This window comes from Mesoplodon bidens, assembly GCF_964165515.1.
Source record: "Mesoplodon bidens genome assembly, chromosome: 11".
NCBI lineage: Eukaryota > Metazoa > Chordata > Mammalia > Artiodactyla > Ziphiidae > Mesoplodon > Mesoplodon bidens.
In genome coordinates, this window is record NC_138167.1 from 6,013,824 (window position 1) to 6,034,136 (window position 20,313).

General features: G+C 45.7%; 1 protein-coding gene across 1 annotated transcript in view; it reads right to left on the reverse strand.

Moving 5' to 3' along the window:
• Nucleotides 1–13,769, reverse strand: part of LPCAT3 (lysophosphatidylcholine acyltransferase 3) — a 39,034-nt gene extending 25,265 nt beyond the window's left edge. Inside the window, exon 1 of the mRNA XM_081248480.1 lies at nt 13,512–13,769. Coding sequence (XP_081104606.1) covers nt 13,512–13,662 — 151 coding nt within the window. The 5' untranslated portion in view covers nt 13,663–13,769. The remainder of the gene's footprint in view (nt 1–13,511) is intronic.
• Nucleotides 13,770–20,313: the final 6,544 nt, after the last annotated feature.

Here is a 20,313-nt window from a genome sequence, read left to right on the forward strand (position 1 = left end):
ATTCTTTTTCTTAAAGAAGTTCACCAGGATTATAGAAGCTTCAGGTCCCACAAACACTGGATTATTTATATATATATATAAAAAGTCAACCACCACAACAAAACTAGGCATACACCAGAAACTTCTGCCACTCCCAAAATTCCGTGGACACAGGGCTTCATCCAAGGTCCTCCAAATAATAGGCATATTCCCCAAAGAAGTTCTGGTGGGCACTTGAGGTGGGGGCTGGGGGCAGGAGTGTTGGTGGCAGCAGGATCCTGGCTCTCAGGCCTGGGAGGGGTGAGGCTGAGAAGGCTTGGGCAGGATTGTGGCTGGTAGCAGGCAGGGTGGGCCAGCTGGGATGCAAGGGCTGGGAAGCAAATTGTGAAGAGAAGGGCCGGTAAGGCTGTCAGTCTGGACTCTGGGGTACCTCGTCGCCCCTAGCTCAGTACGTGGAGTAAGGTACCACCACGTAGCATGGAACTCCTCTTCCGGGTTTGTTCACCTTTTTACATACAGCGGCGGAAACGGGTAACTCAAGGAGAGTAACTAACTTCCGGGACGGGAATTCAGGCAGACGGGAAGGGAAGGGAGTTGGGCCCTGAGGGTGGGAAGGGAGTAGAAGGATCCTGTGATTATCCGCTAAGGCTAAGTATTTCAGACCCGGGGCACCTATTTAAGTCCAGGAGTGGGAAGGGGTGCACAAGTCAACTGGCAGAGATGCTTCTCACCTGGGAGCACAGGCTCATCAGAGGTAAGGGGGGGTGAGGCGGAGGGCTGGCCAGGCCTGCAGAGCCCCCAGCCTCATCTTCTCTGCTCTCTGACCTGTCTGCCCTTCCTCTCGCTTCTTATCTTGAAAACACAATACTTTTTCTCAGCAAGTGAAACAATAAACTCTTTCTGAACCAGCTAAGATTCTAAGATTCTAACAGGAGGAAAGATAACAGCATCACACCCTCCAATTGTCCGAATGAATCTGAATTATTTGTTGGGTTCTCTTTCTCTACCTTTGTGCTCATACATAGTCATTCTTTATTCTTCAAGTGTGCAATTCGGTGAATTTTCGTATATTCACAGTTTTGTGCAACCATCCCCGCTACCTCATGTGCGAATACTTCCATTCCCCTAACAAGAAACCCCACACCTCTCAGCAGTCACCCCCAATTCAACCCTCCTCTCACCCGCTGGCAACCACTGATCAATACTTTCTGTCTTTATGGATTTGCTTATTCTGGGCATCTCACATAAGCGGAATGGGACACTATGTGGTCATCTGTGTATGGCTTCTTTCACTTAGCACCATGTTTTCCAAGTCCAGCCATGCTGTAGGAGGTTTCAGCACTTCATTCCTTTTTATGGTTGAATATCCCATTTTATGGGTGTAACATTTTGTTTATCCGGTCATCAGTTGGGTCATTTCCCCTTTTGGTTATTATACTAATGCTATGAACACGTGTGCACAAGTGTTTGTGTGAACATATGCTTTTAATTCTTTCGAGTACATAACTAGCAGTGGAACTTCTGGGTCATACTGTACCCGTTTAACTTTGAGAAACTGCCAAACTGCTTTCCACAGTGCCTGAGCTGTTGGACAGTCCCACCAGCAATGCATGAGGATTCCAGTTTCTCCACATCTTCACCAACACTTGTTTATTCTTTTTTTTTTTTTTTTTTGATTATAGCCATGCTGGTGGGTGTGAAGTGGTATGTCATTATGACCTTGACCTGCATTTCCCTAATGACTAATGATGTTGAGCATCTTTCCATGTGCTCATTGGCCATTTGTATGTCTTCTTTAGACAAATGTCTATTCGTATACTTTGCCCATTTTTTAATTGGGTTATTTGTCTTTTTATTGTTGAGTTATAAGCATTCTTTATATATTCTGGATACGGGACCCTGATCAGACATATGACTTACAAATATTTTCTCATTCTCCTTTTTTTTTTTTTTCCTGTTTCTCATTCTTTTCACTTTCTTTATGGTATCCTTTGATGCACAAAAGTTTTTCTGTTTGTTTCTTTGCTTTTTTTGGCCACACCACAAGGCATGTGGGATCTTAGTTCTCCAACCAGGGATTGAACCTATGCCCCCTGCATTGGGAGCACGGAGTCTTAACCACTAGGACCGCGAGGGAAGTCCCAATGCACAAAAGTCTTTAAGTTTGATGAAGTTCACTTTATCCCTGACCGTCCATACTGGAAATAATTTTCTTTCTATATCAGCACCTCAACATTACTTGAAGGTTTGGGAAGAATTTTCAAAAATATTGAAAAATTATGTATTTTAGAATGTAATAAAAACATACATACCTTAAAAATATAAAACAAGGGGTTAAGACTTGATGAAGTTTGGAGCTTCTGGTGAGATGATGACCAGGTCCCCCTAATTACTCTGTTAGGCTCAGTATAAATAATACAAATGCATGCTATATAGGAGTTCATATGTTTTGCTTTTGTTTCCTACTCTTTCAGAAGAACTAAAGAAGTATTAAAGAGTGGAATCAAATTATCCTTTAGCTAAAGAATGAGGATTTCTAGGGCTTCCCTGGTGGCGCAGTGGTTGAGAGTGCGCCTGCCGATGCAGGAGACACGGGTTCATGCCCCGGTTCGGGAAGACCCCACATGCCGCGGAGCGGCTGGGCCCGTGAGCCAAGGCCGCTGAGCCTGCGCGTCCGGAGCCTGTGTTCCGCAACGGGAGAGGCCACAACAGTGAGAGGCCCGTGTACCGCAAAAAAAAAAAAGAATGAGGATTTCTAGTAGCCCTTATGGGTCAATATTTTTAACCAGGGCCCTGTATGCTGTCCTCCAACTGTAATCAGTCTGTTCTACTTTTGTCTGAGGTATGAGCTATAGGAGCCTTAAAGGGCACCATTCCAGTTGGCTTCTGCTTGCTGGCTTGCAAACAGAAGGTTTATATTTATGGACAGTAACCCAGAGTGGTGTCCATCTGAGTTTAGAATTGCTATCACAGCAGAAACTGGAAACCTCAAGAGCTATAAGCCACTTAGCACGTCTACATGGAAGCCACTTCTCATTAGAGCACATACAAAGATACAGTGACCACAACTTAGCCTCCTGGGCTCTCATATCCTCCTCAGATTTGCATACAACATATGCACACGAGTCCTCTATTTTTTGTTTATAGTGAATTCTTAATTGCCCGCAAAATTACTATCTCACCACTGATAATTTCATGTAGCAGGTATGACTATGTATACTTTTTTTTAACATCTTTATTGGAGTATAATTGCTTTACAATGGTGTGTTAGTTTCTGCTGTATAACAAAGTGAATCAGCTGTATGCATACGTATATCCCCATATCCCCTCCCTCTTGTGTCTCCCTCCCACCCTCCCTATCCCACCCCTCCAGGCGGTCACAAAGCACCGAGCTGATCTCCCTGTGATATGCAGCTGCTTCCCACTAGCTATCTGTTTTACGTTTGGTAGTGTATATAAGTCCATGCCACTCTCTCACTTCGTCCCAGCTTACCCTTCCCCCTCCCCGTGTCCTCAAGTCCATTCTCTACATCTGTGTCTTTATTCATGTCTGACTATGTATACTTTTCTTATCAAAATGCCGTAGCAACATGATAGCTACTTGATACTGAAAAGTATCTTTAATTGACAAAGATTTTTAATTTAAACTTAGCCTATGGTTAGCGTGAGGCATTTAAACCATCTACTTGACTTCATGTGAATCAAGAACAAAACCTGAGTCTGATCATTTCTGGCTTGACCCGCTTTCTGGCCAACTGTCTCTAAAATTCGAACGCAATAACATTTCCATCAGAAGCCTCTGATGTTACTAACAATTATAGTACACATGGTTCTCAGACAGAATCCTTCATTCAGGGTGTCCAGAGTTTCATGAATCTCACTTATCTTCAAAGCCACCGATTGAATAGGGAGGAACTTAGATTTAAAAAGCAGTCCATTTTAAACCAAAAGGAAATTCTTATCCAGAAATTACTTATCCTTATTTTTAGTGTCTTACTCGCCCCCTGCTTCCCCTTCTTGTTTTGAAAATAGAGGTAAATAAAGATGCATACAACATCTTTTGGGCTACACAAATCTTAGGCTTTAAGGTCTCTAGGAAGCTATTATTGCTTCATCAAGAGAACTCCAATTGCGCCCTAAATCTCCTTACCCTTGACTTCAGCAACTGCTGGGAAAATGTCAACACACACACCCCTACCTTAAAAACTCTCTGCTTGGGCTTCCCTGGTGGCACAGTGGTTGAGAGTCTGCCTGCCGATGCAGGGGACAAGGGTTCATGCCCCGGTCCGGGAAGATCCCACATGCCGCGGAGCGGCTGGGCCCGTGAGCCATGGCCGCTGAGCCTGTGCGTCCGGAGCCTGTGCTCCGCAATGGGAGAGGCCACAGCAGTGAGAGGCCCGTGTACCGCAAAAAAAAACCCCAAAAAACAAAAAACAACTCTCTGATTGAGAAGGACAGTTCACTTAGAACATCTTTCCCCGGCAGCTGCAATGAGGGCACCTAATTTTTGTTAAAGCTCCAAGTCACAACAGACGGTGTGGGTAATGATGATAGTTCTGATAATAAAGATAATGATATAATAACGTCATTGTTATAATGACATTAATCATATGATTCAAGAATGATAATAAGATTTGGAGAATAACAAGAGATGTTAGCAAACGGGGAAAACTAAGCCATAAAGAACCTGAGAGCATTCTGTTTATCCCAAAGATCATAGGATACAATGACATTTCAAAAAGTTTAAGGTACTATCAGGACATCAAGTATTACAAAACAGATACTTGAAGCCACACACTAAACCCGTGATCCTCAAACATCAGGGGAACCGGTATAACCTGGAGGGCTTGTTAAACCACAGATCACTGGGCCCCATCCTCAGCTTCTCATTTAGTCGGGTGGGGGTGGACCTGAGAATCTGCGTGTCTAACGAGTTTCTAGGAGAGCTGAGGCTGCTGGTCCCAAGACCACACTTGGAGTCTCCTGGGAAAGGAAGGAGATGAAGATCTATTGAGGGAAGGGAGAGAACGGTTACTTAAAACTATCCTGGGTCAGGCTTGCTCAGGTGTTTATACAGTTCATCTCACTTAGTCCTCAGAGCTTCCCAAGGAGCAATGCTTCTCACGCTTTGCCAGAGCAGAATGAGAGTGAACACACATATGCGAAGGATCCGCTTAGGTAGTTCTCTAGAAATAAAAAAGCTCTTTGGGGGCTTCCCTGGTGGCGCAGTGGTTGAGAATCTGCCTGCCGATGCAGGGGACACGGGTTCGAGTCCTGGTCTGGGAGGATCCCACATGCCGCGGAGCAACTAGGCCGGTGAGCCACAACTACTGAGCCTGCGCGTCTGGAGCCTGTGCTCCGCAACAAGAGAGGCCGCGACAGTGAGAGGCCCGCGCACCGCGATGAAGAGTGGCCCCTGCTTGCCACAACTAGAGAAAGCCCTCGCACAGAAATGAAGACCCAACACAGCAAAAATAAATTAAAAAAAAAAAAAAAAAGCTATTTGATGACTATATTATCTTTGAAAATGCAGGTCAATTTTGCATTCTGTTTCAAAGTATTGCTGCTTGTTATGAATTAAACATAATTAAAAAGTTATTTATCAGATACACTGCTTAACTCTTAACCTCAATTTCTTTAGTAAAATTGGCCTTGGGAACATGAGGAAAAGGATGGCTGAAGTTTAGTAACTGGTCGATGGTGAAAGAGCTGGTACATATTTAATCTTTTTTTTTTTTTTGGCCATGCCACGCAGCATGCGGGATCCTAGTCCCCCCGACCAGGAATCAAACCCGTGCCCCCTGCAGGGCAGGCACGGAGCCTTAAGCACTGGACCGCCAGGGAAGTCCCAGTACATATTTAATCTTAATTAGTTTTAGAGACGTGCACCTAGGCCCGCAGGTCTCTGAAGTTGATGTAAGCTGCATCCTGCCAGCTTACTCAACCTACTCAGCCACCTGCACCTCCCACACACCTGAACGCTCCATCAGGCTCTTCTCTGCTCCTCCCTTATGGAACCTCTGTTGTTCCGGCCAAACTGGATTACTTGCTGTTCCTCAGAATTTTCTCACTTTTCCTGCTCTCTACATACCTGCTCATTATTCTTTGCCACTGGAAAGCTCCCCTTTTTATTTCCACCTGACTAGAATCTTCCACACCTTTTAAGGTCCAGCTGAAATGCCATTTCCTTTTTGAAGACCAAATCCCATTTTTATTTTTTTATTTTTTTTTTAATTTATTTATTTTTTTCCTTTGCTGTACGCGGGCCTCTCACTGCTGTGGCCTCTCCCGTTGCGGAGCACAGGCTCCGGACACACAGGCTCCGCGGCCATGGCTCGCGGGCCCAGCCGCTGCGCGGCATGTGGGATCTTCCGGGATAGGGGCACGAACCCGTGTCCCCTGCATCGGCAGGCGGACTCTCAACCACTGCGCCACCAGGGAAGCCCCAAATCCCATTTTTAAAAGGCTGCTGGACGGAACTCCTTCAGTGAGTTCCCATGGCTGCCCAGACAGATTTATGTCAGTGGGCATGTAATGGCTTTTGTTAAATTACTCTGTGTGTATAATCTCATGGGCCCTGATTTACACATGCCTCTGCAAAGAAATGGTTCTGTTTGACATTAAAGTTATGCTGGCATTCAAACATGAAGTTCTGTGCAATGTAAGATATTGCAGTGTAGATAAAAAGTAGTTGGAAAGAGGGAAGAGATATGGGGATATATGTATATGTATAACTGATTCACTTTGTTATAAAGCAGAAACTAACACACCATTGTAAAGCAATTATACTCCAATAAAGATGTTAAAAAAAAGAAAATGAGTAAAATTCTAATTAATTGCTTTAAAGTCATGAATGTGTCAAACTGGTTTGTTGGAGCATTTATTTTCAAAAAAAAAAAAAAAGTAGTTGGAGAAATATATTTAAAAGAAATCCCCAACAGGAAGCTTTAGGTTATGATGAAATTTGTGGCTATGAATTAGAATAAAGTCTAAAATGTAGAATGTACCTAGCCTTTTAGGATATCAGAAGAGGCTTTGAAAGTCATTTGGGACAACTCCCTTATTTCACAATCATAGAATTTTTGGAACCCGCTTTGTATTATGGTCCGAAGTCCCATTTGTCTAGTTAATGCAGTGCAATTTCCATCTTGCTTACCTTTGGTTTTCTTCATATTGCTACCCGAAGAAAGCTTTTTGCCCTGAATGATGATTTAGTTCTGAAGGGCCAGACCTGACTTTGGTCCAAAGGGAGTTTAACTGCAGGACCTCCTTTGATTTTAAAGGTTGCTAACCGTAGTGGTGCTAATTTGGAACCTCCGAGGAATGAGCCCTTAACCCCAAGTGCCATTTTTGATGAGTCCACCAGCCAAGCCACAGCTGCGGCCAAGCTTGGGGAGGAAGCTTGCGCTGGGCGGGGTGGCCATCGGCTTCATTTGGCTGGCGCCAGCTTTGGCCTCAGAGAGGTATCTCACATGCTGATTACTTCTTGGCTCAATCCCGTAGAATGAAAAGAGTGAAGGCCACCGAGGGCCTTTGCCTTTCCCACCTCTGCGTGCTCCTCCCAACCCCAAGGTGGTGGAGCAGGGATTTCAGAGGTGGGCAGAAACAGGTGTGACCTTAGGAAAGCTATTCAACCTTTGGAGGCCCCAGTTCCCTATCTACACAAAGGAGGTGATAAGAGTACTGTAAATATCTTAGGGGTAATTGGCAAGCTTAGGTGGGGTATTGTTGAGCACTTTATAAATGTCAGCGACTGTCATTATCAGCGAAGGGCAGCAACGTCAACACACTCTAGATTCTCTTCTGTGTAAGCTTCAGTCCCTCCCTGACTCAATTATGATATCACTATTGACTCCTAAAACTATATATTTATTTATTTGTTTGTTTGTTTATTTATTTATTTTTGGCTGCATTGGGTCTTCGTTGCTTGCTCTAGTTGCGGCGAGCAGGCTTCTCATTGCGGTGGCTTCTCTTGTTGCGGAGTACAGGCTCTAGGCATGTGGGCTTCAGTAGTGGTGGCTCGCGGGCTCAGTAGTTGTGGCTTGAGGGCTCTAGAGCGCAGGCTCAGTAGTTGTGGCACATGGGCTTCGCTGCTCTGCAGCATGTGGGATCTTCCCGGACCAGGGCTCGAACCCGTGTCCCCTGCATTGGTAGGCGGATTCTTAACCACTGCGCCACAGGGAAGTCCCTAAAACTATATCTTTAGTCCAACTTTTTTCCTGAACTGAACACTAGGCTTCACAAGACAACCTGGAGGTGCCCTTGGAACCTAAAGCAAATCCAAAACATTCCCTGGCACTGAGCACCATCTCCTCTTGACCTCTCATTTGTGAAAGACACTGTCACCTTTCCAGCTACGCTGGCAGAAGGACTGAGTTTGGTTTTTTTTTTCAACTACTTCTTTATCCTCCATGTAATCAGTTGCCAAGTCATTCATTCACACATTCACTTATTCAACAAATATTTATTGGGCCTTTTCCATAAGCTAGGTGCTGTACTAAACTCTGGGTACACAGTGACGAACAAAACTTACATGATTTCTGCCCTCATCTGCAAATATATAATTACACATTGGCATATATACCTAGAAAGAGATTTCAGTCAGTAGGAGAAAGTACAGCAGGGGACTTAATTTAAAATGAGAGGCAGGAAAGAACTCTTGGAGGAAGTGAAAATTTGAACTGAGGCCTGCAAGACGAAAAGGCTCTGTCAGGTGGGTAATGAGTGCAGCGTGTTGCTGGCAATGGGATCAGCAGGTACAAAGGCTCGAGGTTGGAAAGGACCTGATGCATTTTCTGAGGAACTGGGGGAAGGCCACGCGGCTACAAGGCTGTGAACTTGCTTGAGTCAAGGCTGGAGCAGGAGACTCCCAGGGGTGTATGGGAGCCCCTGAAGGGGTCTGAGCAGGAGAGGCGCAGGGTCGGACCACCCTGGCTGCTCTCAGAGAACGGACTGGGTGGGCAGGAAGAAATCAGAGACCCATCGGGGGCTGCTCCGGTGTTTCTGGTGACAGATGGTCAGTGGCCGTGGTGACGGAGGAAAGTGGTGTATCTAACGCACAATTTGGAGGTGGTATTGATCGGACTTGGTGATGGGGGTAAGGGGAGAGAGAGAGAAAGAAAGGGAGGTGGCAAGGCCGCTTCTTAGGCTTCTGGCTTGAGCAGCTGTGCAGGTGAAAGTGGCCATGGAACCTACCTTCCAAAAGAGCCTCTACTGCTGTATCAGCTCCCAGTACAGTGCCAGCCACATTGCTCCCCTTTCAGGTATCTGGGATGGCTCCCTATCACCTGCTTAAGCACACACTCCTTGCCTTGGCTTTCAAGGCCCCACGACCCACGTTTCCAGTCTTATTTCCCACCACTTGTCTACTTAGGTTCTGCTTCGGTCCAACTGGACCACTTCCTATTCCTTGAATGTGTAACCACACGTCCCTGCCTCGGTGCCCCTGGCTCATCCTATTCCTCCGTCTCACCATCTCCGTCTGCTGAAAGCTTATTCAACGACTTTCAAAGTTCATTAAAGGTCCAGTGTTTAAATCTCACAAAGCCCTGTAAGTCTCTGATGGCACTTAGACTTCTGCCTGTTACTGTGGTTATGACAGTACTTATCTTGTGCCCATTCCCTGCCCCCAACAGACGGTATGTCATACCTTTGGGTGCCCGGCCCTATTACTCATCCTGCACCACCGCCCTTGCCCTTGCAAGGGTCAAGTACAGGGCTTCACCCACAGTAGGTACATTTTACTGAATTCGTTTGGGACAATTCATGTTATTAATTATGCTAAGGAACGATGAGACCCAAGTTTTTGAGGCCGAGATGTTTTCCAGCAGCATCTGCCAGCACCAGAGTTCACAGCAGAATTTATCTTCCACCAAAACTCCTGGCAAATCATATGCAACACAAACCATGCCTCCCACAACAGTCCTCTGCCTGTTCAAAATACTCCAGTGCAGCAGTGCTCGTAAGCTTACCCTTTCCTCGAAGTATGGAATATTAAAAACTACAGGCTCTAACTCAGGATTTTTCAAACTGCTTGTTGTAACCCACTAATGGGTCATGAAATCAATTTAGCAGGTCATCAACAATACTAAAAAATAAAATAGAAAATAGCCAAACACACTGCCTTTACTCAGGATGAGTAATGTTTCCTGAAACTTTTACTTCCAATGCAAGTATTCACCTATGTGTATAATGGGTCATGATGTATTTCTTATCATGGGTCTCAGTTAAAAAGGTTTAAAGGCTAATGCTGGGTGGCCCACCTCAAGATCAGCACACTAGAACTCAAGTAGGGAGAGTAAGATGCTAAGGAAAAAGTAATGAGACTATCTAATTAAAATAGTAATGAAGGGGTAATCATATGATTCAGTAATGATGATAATATTTGGAGAATAACAAGAGATGTTAGCAAATGGGGCAAACTAAGCCATAAAGAACCTGAGAGCATTTTGTTTATTCCAAAGATCAGAGGATACAATGATGTTTCAAAAAGCTTAGGTATTGGGGCTTCCTTGGTGGCGCAGTGGTTGAGAGTCCGCATGCCGATACAGGGAACACGGGTTTGTGCCCCGGTCCAGGAAGATCCCACACGCTGCGGAGCGGCTGGGCCCGTGAGCCATGGCCGCTGAGCCTGCGCGTCTGGAGCCTGTGCTCCGCAACGGGAGAGGCCACAACGGTGAGAGGCCTGCGTACCACAAAAAAAGAAAAGAAAAAAAAAAAAAGTTTAGGTATTGGGACTTCCCTGGTGGTGCAGTGGTTAAGAATCCACCTGCCAATGCACGGGACATGGGTTCGAGCCCTGGTCCGGGAAGATCCCACATGCTGCGGAGCAACTAAGCCCGTGTGCCACAACCACTCAGCCTTTGCTCCAGAGCCCGCGAGCCACAACGACTGAGCCCGTGTGCTGCAACTACTAAAGCCTGAGCACCTAGAGCCCGCGCTCCGCACCAGGAGAAGCCACCGCAAGGACAAGCCTGAGCACTGCAACAAAGAGTAGCCCCCGCTCGCCGCAACTAGAGAAAGCCTGGGCGCAGCAATGAAGACCCAACGCAGCCAAAAATAAGTAAATAAATAAAATTTAAATAAATAAAGTTCCCTTAAAAAAAGAAAAGTCGAGTACAATTTAAAAAAAAGTAATGAGACTATCCCTTTAAAATGTGAATGTCTGATATCAATATATAATACCTAACCCTTCCCTCAGGGTACCTGCATTTAGGTGCTTTTAACCCAAATTAACCTCATTAGTAGAAAGTGAAGAAAGTGAGTCAGAAATCATTTCAGACTACAGGCCTTCTTGGTACCTCAAGCAAGGATTTCCTCCAGTATCCCAGCTCCCCAAGAGAGCTGGTTCAGGAACTCCATTGCTGAAAAGCTACTGGTTTCTAGGTTGCAATACACAGAAGTGATGATACCTTTGTAAGAGAAACATATTTACAACCAGAATGCACCCTTTCTTCCACACACTTGTCAACAAGCTTATCAATTTATGTTTCTATGTATATATTTAACATAAACCTAGAAAATACAGTCCTATACATCCATGTACAAGACCTATGCCTGATCTGAGGTAACGTGAACCCCAAGTTGATCTAAACGTGAGATATACTGTGAGGTACTGAAGGCGATAGCACATGTGGGATAGGAAGGGGGGATGTGGGAAATGGTACAATGGACAAGGGGGTTCAGGAGTGTGGTAGATGTATTATGCCAAGTGTTTATTACTTTGATGCTTGGTGGTAATGAGAGGATGAGGTTAGAGGGGTGGGATACGGAGAAAACAATTTTCTAGACAGCTGTATGCACCATGATAGTATATAGTAGTCCACCAGGAGTGCACAGGCTGTATTTGATTATGTCAGCACTAAAAGGACAGATTCCAAGTCCTAATTCCAGCCCCAGCTCCATTTAACAGGTTGCCCCTTATAATTTGTTGCTTCTTGTGTTACATTCTCAATTTATAGTTGAGACATCAAAAGTGAGCTTCCTAAGGAATGAAATGTAAACACTCTTAATTGCCAATTAGAATCCCAACAAATAACTGGGCCAGAGACAAGGATGAAGAAGTAGGAAGTTCAAAGTTGGTGTGGTGCAGACGACCTTAGATTGAGGTACTGATAAACTTGGGTTAGATCTGGGTGACATGACATGAAGCAAGTCACACAACCAAACGTTCCGTCCGCCTCTAAAATTTTACAGTTCTACAAGGGAGGGAAAAGGTGACCTTCATCTGGAAGAGAATCTTGGTTTGGTGTGTAATAGGCAAGTGACAATGACATTACCCAGGGTTGTTTAAATATGAATTAATGCCTCTCCCATTATCTAGATCGGGTTAGGTGATATATGTCAGTGTCTCTACTGACTACTGGATAACTTCCAAATTTCTTTCCCGGCATTTAAGGCTTTCCACATCTGCCCAATTTATCTCAAATTTCTTGTGGTTCAGACCCGCTCTTGCCCCCCAGTCATGTGTGCTTAGTTCTCCCCTGCCACCACCCTCCTAGCTAATGTCCCATAACCTTCCTAAAACCTTCCAGCTACTCAAATATTTATGTTATCAGCTCTTCACCTTTGAATTCCTACAAGACTTTACAGCAGTCCTATCAGATAGGCATTATCATCCTCATTTCATAAATAAGAAAATTGAGGCTCAGAGAGGTTAAGTAGTTTGCCCAGGGTCCCACAGTTTGTAAGCAGCAGCAGGGCTGGGTCTGATTTGTTTGCCTTCCAAGTCCACACACTTTTTTTTTTCTCTCATTGTGTCATGCTGCTTCCGTGTATTAAAAAACCACGGAAGAAGGATGCAGTAAAAAAAGCCTATAAACCAGTTATAATACAGTTTGTTGTGACATAAATGCAGACACAAAACATCCTTTGAACCACTTGTGCAATAAACGCTTGGGGTAGCATGGATAGTTTTTAAGAAGTTGCCACTCTTGTTTCCCAAGCCCAGTATTAAAGCGATATTCCAGGGCAAATGACAGGTGTATGGCTAAGTAAGAGAAAAGGCAATATGGTATAGGAAGAAAATATTAGAAGCGGGACAAAAAGATGAAGGTGTAATGCAAGCTGGGAATGCACAAGAGACACTCAGAATATGCAAGCATGGAGTATGGGGCTGAGGGGGCCCATAGGACTAAAATATCTAAGTTAGGGGGCCTATACCTGCCAATAAGAAGCGCACGTGTGTGACGGTTGATATTAATAACAGCAGTACACATGGACAGAGAGTAGAACTCCAGAGAGAGACAAATAAGGACGGGTCGCCGGGACACAGGGTAGAGCATGGCAGGATGAGAGAGAGGGTGGTGGCGCCTAATGAGGGGCCAGAAGGGTACAGCAGGGGTCAAAGGGAAAGGTGAAGAGGTTCAGAGGGCACGGCGCCCCCAGACTCGGGACTAGACTTGTCTTCCTCTCCACAGCTGGTTGGTGTGTTCTAGGATTCGCATCTGCACCCCACAAAGCCCTCCCGGTGGCTCCGGGAAGAGGGGGCGGTCACTTCCCCGTTCCTTGGGGACTCCACGAGGGGTCCTTACCTAGGAAGATGGAGATGATGAGCCGCAGCGCCTGTTCTGACGCGCCCAGGGACGTCGCCAACTTGTTAAGGCTCAGGTTCTGGAAACCCCACCGCAGCACCGTCGCCAGCTCCGCCACCGCTCCCACGTCCCCTTCGGCTGCGGACGCCATCTTAGCTCCGGGCGCCCCCCGGGCACCCCTCAGCTCCGCGCGCCCCGAATGTGAGCACAACGCTGGAGCTTCACCCCCAATTCCGGCCCGGAGCCCGCCCACGGCGTGCGCATTGGTTGCAGGACCGCCCAGCGGCTCCGGGATCAGCCGATCATTGGTCGGCCCGGGAAGGGGCGGGGCCTCACGCCGCAAGGTAGGCAGGGGGCGGGGCCGAACGTTTGTAAGGCAAAGGTGACTCGGGCCGACAATGAACGCGGGGCCGGCAGGGGGCGGGGCTCGGAATCGGGAACTAGACCCGTGATTGGAAAAGTCAGAAGCCGGCGGCGCGGCGGCGGTACAACTCAGTTCTAACATCTCGGGGGAGGAGTCGGGGCGGGCGAGAGTCCGGCCGGCTCGAGCGCTGCCTCCCCATTGGCTGAGACGGAGCAGGCGAGAGTCAGGACGGGGGGGCCGTCACCCGACCGCGAGGTTACTCTCGGTCGCCGGCGCGCCGGGGTTACTGGGGCATGTAACGGGAGGGCGGGAATTCCTGCCTCGGCCTCGCGAGCGCCTCCTAACGGCGCCTCGGCCGTTTCTGAACCGTTAGACATGCCGCCTTCCCTCCCCGAGGGTGGGGAGAGCCCGGCGTCCCCAGCACTCTTTGCCTGCTCCTTTGATTTCATGTAACTGCCTGTATTAAAACTTTACTTCCCCCCGAGAGGCGATGAAGTTAAGATATGCTGATTTAGTCCTTATGATTTTCATTAAAAATTAAACTAGTTTGTCACTATTCAGGTAATACAGGTTCAAGATCAAAGTGCAAAGAGGATAGAGACTGAAGACAAAATAAAAGTCCTTTCTTCCCACCTTGCTTCCCATTCTTACTTCCACTGTTCAGATTAGGCTAACGAAAATGTGCCAGGGCCTGTGCTGGGCTCTGAGTCCAAAGCTGTAGAGTGGGGATGGTGCACGGTCATATAAAGCGTGTAAGTGCAAGAGAAAGGAACAAGCTTCCGTGAGAATACTTAACAAAGGAACACTAAGAGTTTCCGGTAACCACTGGAATTCGTGGAGCATTCTTGTACAATTACAGCTAATACTTCTATAGCACTTCGCGCTTTATGCAGCTCTGATATCCATATTATTTCACTTAATTGATTATGAAACAGGATATTTATTATTATGATGTCCTCTTACTGACACAGAGGCTTGGAGAAATTAAGGAACTCGCTAAGTTCCTTCCTTAGTAAGTGGCAGAGACAGAATTGAAACCTTAAATTTCACCTCCCTCCTCTTTTTGGGGGGGACAAAATTTTAAAAAAATCAGAGAAGTCAAGAATAATATAACATCCCCCAGATTAAGAAACAAACATCACATGTACAGCTGAAGAGCCTGGTGTATCCCTTCCACAGGGCATTTCCCTCCTTGCCTTCTCAGAGGTCACCTCCTTTCTGACTTTGGTACTTATCAACTCCATGCCTATTTTTATACTTTACACTCTGTATATATCCAGAAACAATTATAATATAATTTTGCATGCTTTTTTTTTTTTTTTGCGGTATGTGGGCCTCTCACTGTTGTGGTCTCTCCCGTTGCGGAGCACAGGCTCTGGACGCGCAGGCTCAGCGGCCATGGCTCACAGACCCAGCCACTCCACGGCATGTGGGATCTTCCCGGACCAGGGCACGAACCCACGTCCCCTGCATCGGCAGGCGGACTCTCAACCCCTGCACCACCAGGGAAGCCCTTGCATGCTTTTAAAGTTTATATTTATGGTTACAGTGAATGTATCATTTTGCAACTTGTTTTTATGCTTAACATCTTTATTGAGACATTCATGTTTCTACATGTAGCTGTAATAGAGTCGTTTTAACTGTGAAGTAATGTCACACTGTATGATTATACCACAATTATTTTTCATGATTATGTTGAGGAATACTTGGATCACTTCCTATTCATGTATTTCTTTTATTACAAACATGGCTGCTGTGGACATTCTCCTTTAAGCAAGAGTGAAAGTTTCTCTAGGGCTGTAACTCCATACGGTTTTTTTTCTTTTTAAATTAACTGGGGCCTATTGTAGGAAACACATTGCTATCCACTATACACACATGCTCATACACTATGCAACTAATACATACACGCATGCGTGCAGCATGTGTATGTGATGTGTTCTCATATTTTCTATTCTATTTTAGTTCATTAAAAAAATTGCTCATCAGGATCCACTAACTTGATATCACTACTTGCTCAGTGTAGAAAACACCCCTCTAGGGTTTATAACAAGGAGGGGAATCATGAGTTGTAAGGTTTGCACACCTTCAATTGAAGCATTTGGCTAAATGTTATTTAAGACCCTTAAAATCTTTGATTTGCTGAATAAGTAAAATATATTTATTAAAGCATCTAGTTAGTTAGACCCTATTTAAAAATAGAGGAAGTCGGTTTCTTTTCGTTTTGTGCAATTAGGTAATATGTCTGCCCCTTCTTACACCTCTGGTTTTCCAAGACAAGGGTCTGTGTGGCAAGAGGCTGTGTCTCCGTTGACACAACAGGTTCCTGTTTGCCTTTCCCCTCAGGTGTTTGATCAGCTACATTCCCTTCATTCTTCCTACTGTTCCGACGCAGCACCTGTTTCTCCAGTTACACTAGCTGCTGAGCTGGTGAGTGGGAGAAGATTAAGATTATATGGCCTCTTACTTTATAATGAAGCACATTCATGGAGGGCTTAGTAAGTCAGGTTCTGTGCTGGTCCCTCGGTGCAAAGATCGATAAGAGACAGTCCCTGCCCACAGGAAGCTCTGTGTACCGGGGAAGAGAGACATGAAAAGATAATTATAAACCAAAGTGGATGTGTCTGTATAGAAGTAAGCATAAGGTATTAGTGAAATCCCTCCTCTCTCATTACTGCTTTTCCCTGCCCTGACCTTCCTTCTTTAGCAAGTTCAGTATTTCCTTCTACTCCCTTTCCTCTGGCTCATTGACCTCTACTATCTGTTACTATCTGCAGGGCTTCCCACCTTAAAACGTCTTCCCTTTCTCTGAGGTTACTGCCCTCTTTTCCCTCCCTACCGTACTTGTGGAGAAACAGTCTGGTCAGAGTTCACTCAATATCCAGGTATGGGTTTACAACTTCTCAACCCCCTTGCAGTAAGCTTGAGAGCACATGACTAGTTATGGCCGATGGACTGTAAGCAGAAATGAAGTGTCATTTCCTGGCCCAGGAGGTGCACAGCTAGTGTGACTCCCAAATTTCTAGATAGTAACACATACAGAGGCCATGCGTCCTGTCTGGTATAGTATGAGATGGAGGAAGCCGCCCAACTGGCATTTTGCTCAACACTTAGCTTAAGCTAAAAATAAACATTTGTGGTATTAAACCCCAAGATTTAAGGTTACTGCTTTAACTTACCCTAAGACACTTACCCACCAGTCTTTATACCCATTAGAACTTGGTACTCATTTTCACCACTTATGAAACTATTCACACAAAGGCCACCAACTATTCCTTAATAGTTACATGTACTCTTCCTTCTCCATCTCATTTTTAATAACCTTTTTTTTTTTGCCTGTGCTGCCCAGCTTGCAGAATCTTAGTTCCCCCACTAGGGATCGAATCCACACCCCTGCAGTGGAAATGCAGAGTCCTAACCACGGACCTCCAGGGAATTAATTCCCTCCATCTCATATTCTTTTTTTTTTTTTGCGGTACACGGGCCTCTCACTGTAGTGGCCTCTCCCGTTGCGGAGCCCAGGCTCCAGACGCGCAGGCTCAGCGGCCATGGCTCACGGGCCCAGCCGCTCCGCGGCATGTGGGATCTTCCCGGACCGGGGCACGAACCTGTGTCCCCTGCATCGGCAGGTGGACTCTCAACCACTGCGCCACCAGGGAAGCCCCATCTCATATTCTTAATTTTCAAGAACTCTTTATGCTGAGATAGCATCTTTTTTTTCCCCACAGCATTCTCGTATTATGGATGAACTTTGCTATACTAGCCTTCTGAGAAGATTAATTAGGGATTTTGGGGGATTTTTTATTTGTTTATTTATATTTCTTCTTTATTCCCTGCATTTTTCCTTTTCCCTCAGGATTTCTGCTTTCCTTTTGTTTCTTTTATCTCTTTTAAGATGCCGAATGTCCTTTCTAATACAAACAAGGCATTACAGAGTTGATTGGATATATGGGCCCTGAGTAGGGCTTGTTGACTAGTGAATTTCCCTGAAGGGGATTGGGCTGGGGGCTCCCCTTTTGACCTAGAAACTTCCAAATGTCTGTATGTGGAGGGTTTATTTATTTTTTATTTATTAAAAAATTTTTAATTCTATTTTAGGGCTGCATTGGGTTTTCGTTGCTGCACTCTTTGTTGCAGTGGGCAGGCTCAGTAGTTGCGGCACCCAGGCCGTGGAGTGCACAGGCTTCAGCAGTTGTGGCTCACGGGCTCTAGAACGCAGGCTCGGTAGTTGTGGCACACGGGCTTAGTTGCTCCGCGGCATGTGGGATCTTCCCCGACCAGGGATCGAACCTGTGTCCCCTGCATTGGCAGGCAGATTCTCAACGATTGTGCCACCAGGTAAGTCTGGCATGTGGGATCTTAGTTCCCCGACCCTGTGCCCTGTGCAGTGGAAGCGCAGAGTCTTAACCACTGGACCGCCAGGGAAGTCCCTAAAAGTATTTTTCTAATAGTCTGCTTAAAAAAGTACTTTTAGGGAATGCCCAGGCGGTCCAGTGGTTAGGACTCTGTGCTCTCACTGCCGAGGGCCCGGATTCAATCCCTGGTTGGGGAACTAAGATACCACATCTCACAAGCCACCTGACACCGCCAAGAAAAAAAAACACACAAAACTCTTAGATAATCTATATTTTGAATAGTTTTATGTCTTTAAAGAACATGCTTAAGCTTCTGTATTAGTCTGGATTCTGCAGAGAAACAGAGCCAGTAGGATAAATGTATATAGTTGACCATTGAACAACAGAGGCTTGAACTGTGTGGGTCCACTTATACGCAGATTTTGTTTTACTATATGCATATTGTAGTGCCACATGATCCACAGTTGGTTGAACCAGCAGATGCAGAATCACTGATACGGAGGGTCGACTGTATGGTTATACGCAGATTTTCAACCGTGTAACCGTGCATCCCTGACCCCCATGTTGTTCAAGGGTCAACTACATATATATAGGTATATATATATAAAATAAGGAATTGGCCCATGTGAATATGGAGGCTGAGAAGTCCCAAGATTCACAGTCAGCAAACTAGAGATGCAGGAGAGACAATGGTCCAGTTCCAGTCCAATTCTGAAGGCCTGACAACTAGGAGAGCCGAAGGTGTTATTTTCAGGCCGAGTCTGAGTCTGAAGGCAGGAGGAGACCAATATTCTAGCTCAAAGGCAGGCAGAGAGAGCAAATTCTCCTTTGCTCAGCCTTTTATTCTATCAGGCCTTCAAAGGACTGGATTAGGCCCACTCACGTTGGGGAGGATGATCTGCTTTACTCAGATGTATTGCGTATTCAAATGTTTATCTCATCCAGGAACACTCTTACAGACACACCCAGAATAATGTTTAACCAAATATCTGGGCACCTCATGGCCCAGTCAATTGACGCATAAAATTAATCATCACGAGTCTACCCCCTGTCAATTTGGCACTCATATGCGTGTCCTTAAGCCATACTTATTCTCCAAATAAAGACAACAAGGTCATCATTCCACCTAACGTGATACAACCATCCTGTGTGCAACTGAAAATGCACCAACTCCTTCCCCAGAAGGTGAGATAAAGTCCTTGAGTGATGTTTACTCTTCTCCTTGATCTCTTATAACTTCAATACTATGATGTAAAATTAAAAACACTTAAATTCGGGACTTCCCTGGTGGTCCAATGGTTAAGGATCCACCTTCCAATGCAGAGGATGTGGGTTCGATCCCTGGTCGGGGAACTAAGATCCCACATGCTGCAGTGCAACTAAGCCCGCAATCTCTAGAGCCCGTGTGCCACAACTACTGAGCCCACATGCAGCCACGACTACTGAGCTTGCACGCAGCAACAAAAACTCCCACATGCTGCAACTAAGACCCGACGCAGCCAAAGAAAGAAAGAAAGAAAGAATGCAAGGGGTGGTATAAATAACATGGTGTATGGATGTCATGAGGCTAGTGAGGAGCAGGGGATTCATTCTAATGAGGGGAAATCCCTGAGCCTAAGTTTAAAAAACCACAATTCTATGAAAGAAAGTCAATATATATTATGGTACATGATAAGGGAATAAGAGGGAAAAAACCATAATATGTATATATATATATAAATTCATAACAAAGTAAGGAGGAATACTTTTTTTTTGATAGGCAAGAAGTAGATTTATTTTTTTTTTTTTTTTTTTTTTTTTTTTTTTTTGCGGTATGTGGGCCTCTCACTGTTGTGGCCTCTCCTGTTGTGGAGCACAGGCTCCGGACGCGCAGGCTCAGCGGCCACGGCTCATGGGCTCAGCCGCTCCGCGGGATGTGGGATCCTCCCAGACCGGGGCACGAACCCGTGTCCCCTGCATCGGCAGGCAGACTCTCAACCACTGCGCCACCAGGGAAGCCCATGAGAAGTAGATTTATTAATATAGGACGCTTGTAAGAGATGCAAGCGGGCAGGCGAGGACACTCTGCCCTGTGGATTAAGTG